Source organism: Nicotiana sylvestris, chromosome 7 (assembly GCF_000393655.2).
Source record: "Nicotiana sylvestris chromosome 7, ASM39365v2, whole genome shotgun sequence".
Taxonomy (NCBI): Eukaryota; Viridiplantae; Streptophyta; class Magnoliopsida; order Solanales; family Solanaceae; genus Nicotiana; species Nicotiana sylvestris.
The window spans coordinates 102,913,463-102,919,516 of NC_091063.1; the positions used below are offsets into that span (position 1 = coordinate 102,913,463).

General features: G+C 45.0%; 1 protein-coding gene across 1 annotated transcript; it reads left to right on the forward strand.

Annotated features, from left to right (window-relative positions):
• Positions 1–217: 217 nt before the first annotated feature.
• Positions 218–1,045, forward strand: LOC138873546 (uncharacterized). Its single transcript, XM_070152016.1, has one exon. The coding sequence runs from the start codon at positions 218–220 to the stop codon at positions 1,043–1,045; it is 828 nt and encodes a 275-aa protein (XP_070008117.1).
• Positions 1,046–6,054: the final 5,009 nt, after the last annotated feature.

Below are 6,054 nucleotides of genomic sequence, written 5' to 3' on the forward strand. Positions count from 1 at the left end.
AGAGGAACCAACAGAACTTATTGAAGTGGTGGTTGAGTAGAGTCAGGAGGAAAAAGGCAAAGAAAAGATGAATGAGCAAGTTGCAGAACAAGTGGCCCCTCTTGTGCCAGAAAATTCTAACAGAGAGAAGCCAGCAAGCAATGCACAAAGGGTGATACTTGCACCCTTCCCTCAGAGACTGGTCAAATAAAAGAAGGCAGGCCAATATAAGAAGTTCATGGAGATGCTGCATCAAATTCAGTTGAATATTCCTTTGATGGATGCCTTGAGGGAGATGACCGGTTATGCTAAGATGATGAAAGATCTAATGTCACGGAAGTTTGATTTTCAGGATCTATCCACTGTAACTTTGACACAGACCTGCAGCGCACTAGTGACAAAACCGATGGCTCAAAAGATGTCGGACCTAGGTAGCTTCACTATTCCATGCACAATTGGACATTATGCCTTTGCAAAGGCATTGTGTGATTTGGGAGCCAGCATAAATCTGATGTCGCTGGTTGTGTACACCAAGCTGGGCATTGGTAGAGCTAGGCCAACTTCGATACTGCTACAGCTGGCTGACCGCACAGTGAAGAGGCCCACTGGTATTCTTGATGATGTGTTGGTACAAGTGGGGAAATTCGTGTTCCCTGCAGACTTTGTTATCTTGGATTGTCAGGTGGATGAGAAGATACCCCTTATTTTAGGGAGACCATTTTTAGCCACGAGGAGAGCACTGATCGACTGTGAAACTGGGGAATTAAAAATGAGATTGAACGATGAAGAAGTCATATTCAATGTTCAGCAATTTATGAGGAAACCCAGTGAATATGCTAATTTCTCTCTAGTGGAAGCAGTGGATGTAATCCTACAAGAAGATGATATGGCCCTAACTGTAAAAGATCCATTGGAGGCATGTCTAACGAATTTAGAAGAAATGGATGGTGAAGGGTTAGCTGAATGGGTCATGGCACTGGAAGGCCGAGGATTGTGGTCAAGGGAACCTCAGTTCGAGTCCCTTGAGCTAGAAAAAGGGCCACTCCTCCAGCAAAGCCATCAATAGAGGAACCACCCAAGTTGGAACTGAAGCCACTCCCAGATCACCTCAGGTATGTGTTCTTAGGCCCTGATTCGACCTTGCCTGTTATCATATCATCCGGTTTGTTAGATGTCCAGGTAGAACGGCTCGTACAGGTACTGCAGGAAAATAAGACTACCATTGGCTGGACCATGGCATACATAAAGGGTATCGGCCCAGCCTTCTGTATGCATAAGATTCTCCTGGAAGAGGGGCACAAACCTTCCATGGAACACCAGCGAAGGCTGAACCCAAACATGAAAGAGGTTGTAAAGAAAGAAGTAATCAAATGGTTAGATGCGGGAATCATCTTCCCCATCTCTGATAGTAATTGGGTCACCCTTGTCCAACTGTTGTAAAAAATGAGAACAATGAGTTGATCTCAACTCGTATAGTCACAAGGTGGCGTATCTGCATGGATTACAGGAAATTGAACATAGCCACCCGGAAGGACCATTTCCCTCTACCTTTCATTGACCAAATGTTGGACAGGCTGGCTGGGCGATCGCACTTCTGGTTCTTAGATGGATATTCGGGGTACAATCAGATATCAATAGCCCCGAAGATAGAGAGAAAACGTCATTCACCTGTTTGTATGGCATCTTTGCCTTTCGGAGAATGTCTTTTGGGATTTGCAATGCACCCACGACTTTTCAACGGTGCATGTTAGCCATCTTCATAGACATGGTGGAGGATATTATGGAGGTCTTTATGGATGATTTCTCCGTGGTGGGAGATTCATTCGAAGACTGTCTTCACAACTTAAGGAAAGTGCTTAAAAGATGTGTGGAGACAAACTTAGTGCTAAACTAGGAGAAGTGCAATTTTATGGTGCAAGAAAGTATAGTCCTGGGGCATCGAGTGTCCAGTAAAGGAATTGAGGTCGACCATGCTAAGTTGACGTGATTGAGAAGTTACCAACGCCCACTTCAGTCAAGGCGGTGAGAAGTTTTCTTGGACACGCTGGATTCTACCAGTGTTTCATAAAAGATTTTTCCAAAATTGCTAACCCATTATACAAACTCCTTGAAAAGGATCAGCACTTTGTGTTTTCTAATGATTGCAGGTTGGCATTTGAGAAACTGAAGAAGAGATTGATCACTGCACCTATCATTGTTGCACCCAACTGGGAGCACCCATTTGAGCTCATGTGTTATGCCAGCAACTATGTTATAGGAGCAGTCTTGGGGCAGCAAAAAGACAAGTTGATGCACCCGATTTACTACGCAAGCAAAATGCTAAGCGGTACACAGCTCAATTACACAATGACAGAGAAGGAGATGTTGGCGGTGGTGTTTGCGTTTGACAAGTTCCGATCATATCTGATTGGTTCCAAGGTAATTGTATACACTGACCATGCAACACTCAAGTACCTATTTGAGAAAAAAGAGTCTAAGTCGCGCCTGATTTGTTGGGTGCTACTGTTGCAAGAATTCAACCTCGAAATTCGTGACCGTAAGGGCATAGAAAATCAAGTCACTGATCACCTATCGCGACTTGAAGGAGCTGAAAAATCAGTCGAGGTTGAAGAGATCCTGAAAATCTTTCAAGACGAGCAGCTGCTCGCAGCCACTCTTGAGGAAGCGCCATGGTATGCAGATTTTGCAAACTACCTGGCCTGCGGTATTGTTCCCTATGACCTTTCATCTGTCCAAAAGAAAAAGGTTTATCGTGATTGCCGCATGTATTATTGGGATGAGCCTTATTTGTTTAGAATCTGGGTTGATAATATGATCCGGAGGTGTGTCCCTAAGATAGAACAATCTTCTATTTTGCAGGCTTGTCACGCATCAGCATATGGAGGACATTTTGGAGGAGCCATGACAACTGCGAAAGTGCTAGAGGCCGGGTTCTTTTTGCCAACAGTGTTTAGAGATGAACACCTATGGGTGAAGGGCTGCGATGAATGTCAACGAACCGGGAACATTTCCCGTCGCCACGAGATTCCCATGAACCCGATTCAAGAGGTAGAGGTGTTTGATGTTTGGGGGATTGACTTCATGGGCCCCTTCGTCAGCTCATTTGGCATTAAATGCATACTTGTTGTTGTGGATTACATGTCTAAATGGGTGGAAGATGCAGCGTTGCCCACTAATGATGCAAGAGTGGTGATAGGTTTTGTGAAAAAGAATATATTCACCCGATTTGGGATACCAAGAGCGATCATCAGTGATGGAGGCACTCACTTCTGTAACAGAGCCTTCGAGAAATTGCTTGCAAAGTATGATGTACACCACAAGGTGGCTACCCCTTACCATCCACAAACCAGTGGGCAGGTTGAAGTGTCCAACAAGGAGATAAAAAGTGTACTAACTAAGGCGGTGAATGCCACACGAATTGATTGGGCAAAAAAGCTTGATGACGCACTCTTGGCCTATAGAACTGCGTTCAAAACACCAATAGTTATGTCACCATACAAGTTGGTATTTGGGAAGGCCTGTCACCTGCCTGTGGAGCTAGAACATCGAGCTTGGTGGACACTGAAACAATTGAACATGGATCCCGAAGCAGCTGGACAAAATCGACTGACAGAGTTGCATAAGCTGGAAGAATTTAGATATCAAGCATTTGAAATCATGAGGCTCTACAAGGAAAGAATGAAGAAGATGCATGATAAGCACATTGTGGACAGAAATTTCAAACCCGGTGACAAGGTATTATTGTATAATTTAAGGCTGAGATTGTTTTCGGGTAAGTTAAAGTCCCGATGGTCAGGACCATTTAGAGTGGTGCAAATGTTCGCAAGTGGAGCTGTCGAGATTGAGTCAGAAGATGGGACAAACAAGTTATTAGTAAATGGGCAAAGGTTGAAACATTACCTTGGAATAGCTGAAGAAAAAGGGAATACAGTGGTGATCAATTTGAAAAAACCCCAGTATGCGAATGAGGAGTGATGGCTCAACCACTTGCATCGTGCTGCGACGTTAAATCAGGCACTGTGTGGGAGGAAATCCACGAATGTGTTGTAAGTGCAGTATGTAACTTCGTGTAAAAAATATAAACAAAAAACAAAAAAAAATTCCAATCGCGACCGCAGCCAGGACCGCGGGTGGACCGCAGACCGTGGCGTCGACTTCGGAAATCACTGAACGTTCAATTTTTCACCGCGGCCATGGCTCGGACCACGGTAACGACTGCGGGAGACTCTGTCTCAGACCGCGGCGTCGACCGTGGTGATGTCCGCTGAATTTTATTTTTTTATTTTTTTAAAACCCTTCCCTATATCAAAATAAACAATCCCCCCCCCTAAAATCTCCACTTCCCTCTCTCTATCTCTCTTTCTAAACCATAACCCTCCCCTCCATACTCTCTTCTTCTTCTTCCTCCTTCACAACACCCCTCATCTTCTTCCCCCCAAGGTATGTTTCCGACCCCCCTTCTCCTTTCCTTCTATTGTTTTTGTTGCATTATGCTAGTTTATGTTGTTCTAATGTAGTGTTAGTGATAGGATTTTGTTTTGTTTAGTTCTTCTTCTTCTTCTTCTTTTTAGTGTAATTTCATTTTTAGCATATGTTTGGTGAAGGGGTTGTGTTTCAATGTTTGGAATGGTGTCGTTGGTGGGTGATGGTTAACGAAAAGTGTGGAATGTGTGGGTGTAGTAGATAGTTGAATTGGGGAAGTTTTCTTGATTCCCTTGGGGCCATGAATATGAAGAACATGCCTTGCCCACAATGTGTTTGAGAAATTGCCTCAATGGTGATATAAGGAGATGTTGTGACATGGGTGTGGTGAAGTCTGAGTAACCACCCATAGTCACATATTTTAGGCTCATCCTAATACGCATTTCTCTGTTTTGAAAGGTATTATGAGTTCAGCCCGTAAGAGACGAAACACTGGGTCCTCTGCTAGTGGTCCAGGAGGTTCCTCACGAGCTAGGGGCCAAACCAGTGCACCACGGTTTGATAGAACTCGATTCGTCTCTGCAGAAGTAGAGGCAAGGTATAATTAGAAACTTTCCAAGAAGTTACTCCATGAGGTCCATATCGACAGGAATGCTTTGGTGAAGGAATGCCCCAATATGTTTGATGAGCTACGGAGGTGTCAGTTGGACATCTTCTTTGAGGCTCCTGAGGAAGCAAATATTCAACTAGTGAGGGAATTCTATGAAAGCCTGCCAGAACACGAGGACAAGGTTGTGACTGTGCACAACACCCCGGTTAATGCTGCTATAGAGGTCATCCACAGAGTGTATCGCCTCCCCGCATTCACGGGTGATGATCATTACATCATGGCTAGTCGCCCGATGGTTGACTGGGACAGAATTCTGGAGGTCATCTGTATACCTTGCAGACAGCCCAAATGGGTAGCACAACCGACAACTCTACATTCCAAGTCTCTTACTTGGGAGGCCAAATGTTGGCTCACTGTCATCACCACTCGGTTGCTACCATCTAGCAATACCACCGATGTAAATGGGCCATGAGCCGCTATGATCTACTGCTTCATGACTCACCAAGGGTTTGATGTCGCCCGAGTCCTCTCTGAAGAAATGTTCATCTGATCGCCCGAACTAAGCAAAGGCCACTACTTCCCTTCGCTTGTCACCCGTATATGTCGCCTTGCTAATGTTCCTAAGAACTCCCGAGTTGATGGGAAATTACCTATAATAACCCTTTTTCGGGCGAGAAAAATTGGGCAAGAGGGACGAGAGCCAGTACGACGTAATGATGACTCGTCTGAGTTTGAGGATGATTTTGATGCTGCTGAAGTTGCTGAGATCATGGCCCCTCCTAGATGGGACGAGGCAGGATCGTCACAGCCATGCCGGAGCACTCGGATGGATGCTTTAGAGCGGGAAATAACTGGACTGCGGACCTCCGTCACTGACTTGGGGTCCCGCATGGATGCTGTGGCTAACTGACAGGTGAAGTCGGAAAAGAAATTCATGGGTTGATTGAGAGCACTGGGTCGCGCCTGCAATGTGAACCCAGACACAGTTTCAGATTAAGAGTGACCCTTCAGGGAAGTTTCTTTACCTCACTGCTCTTTATATT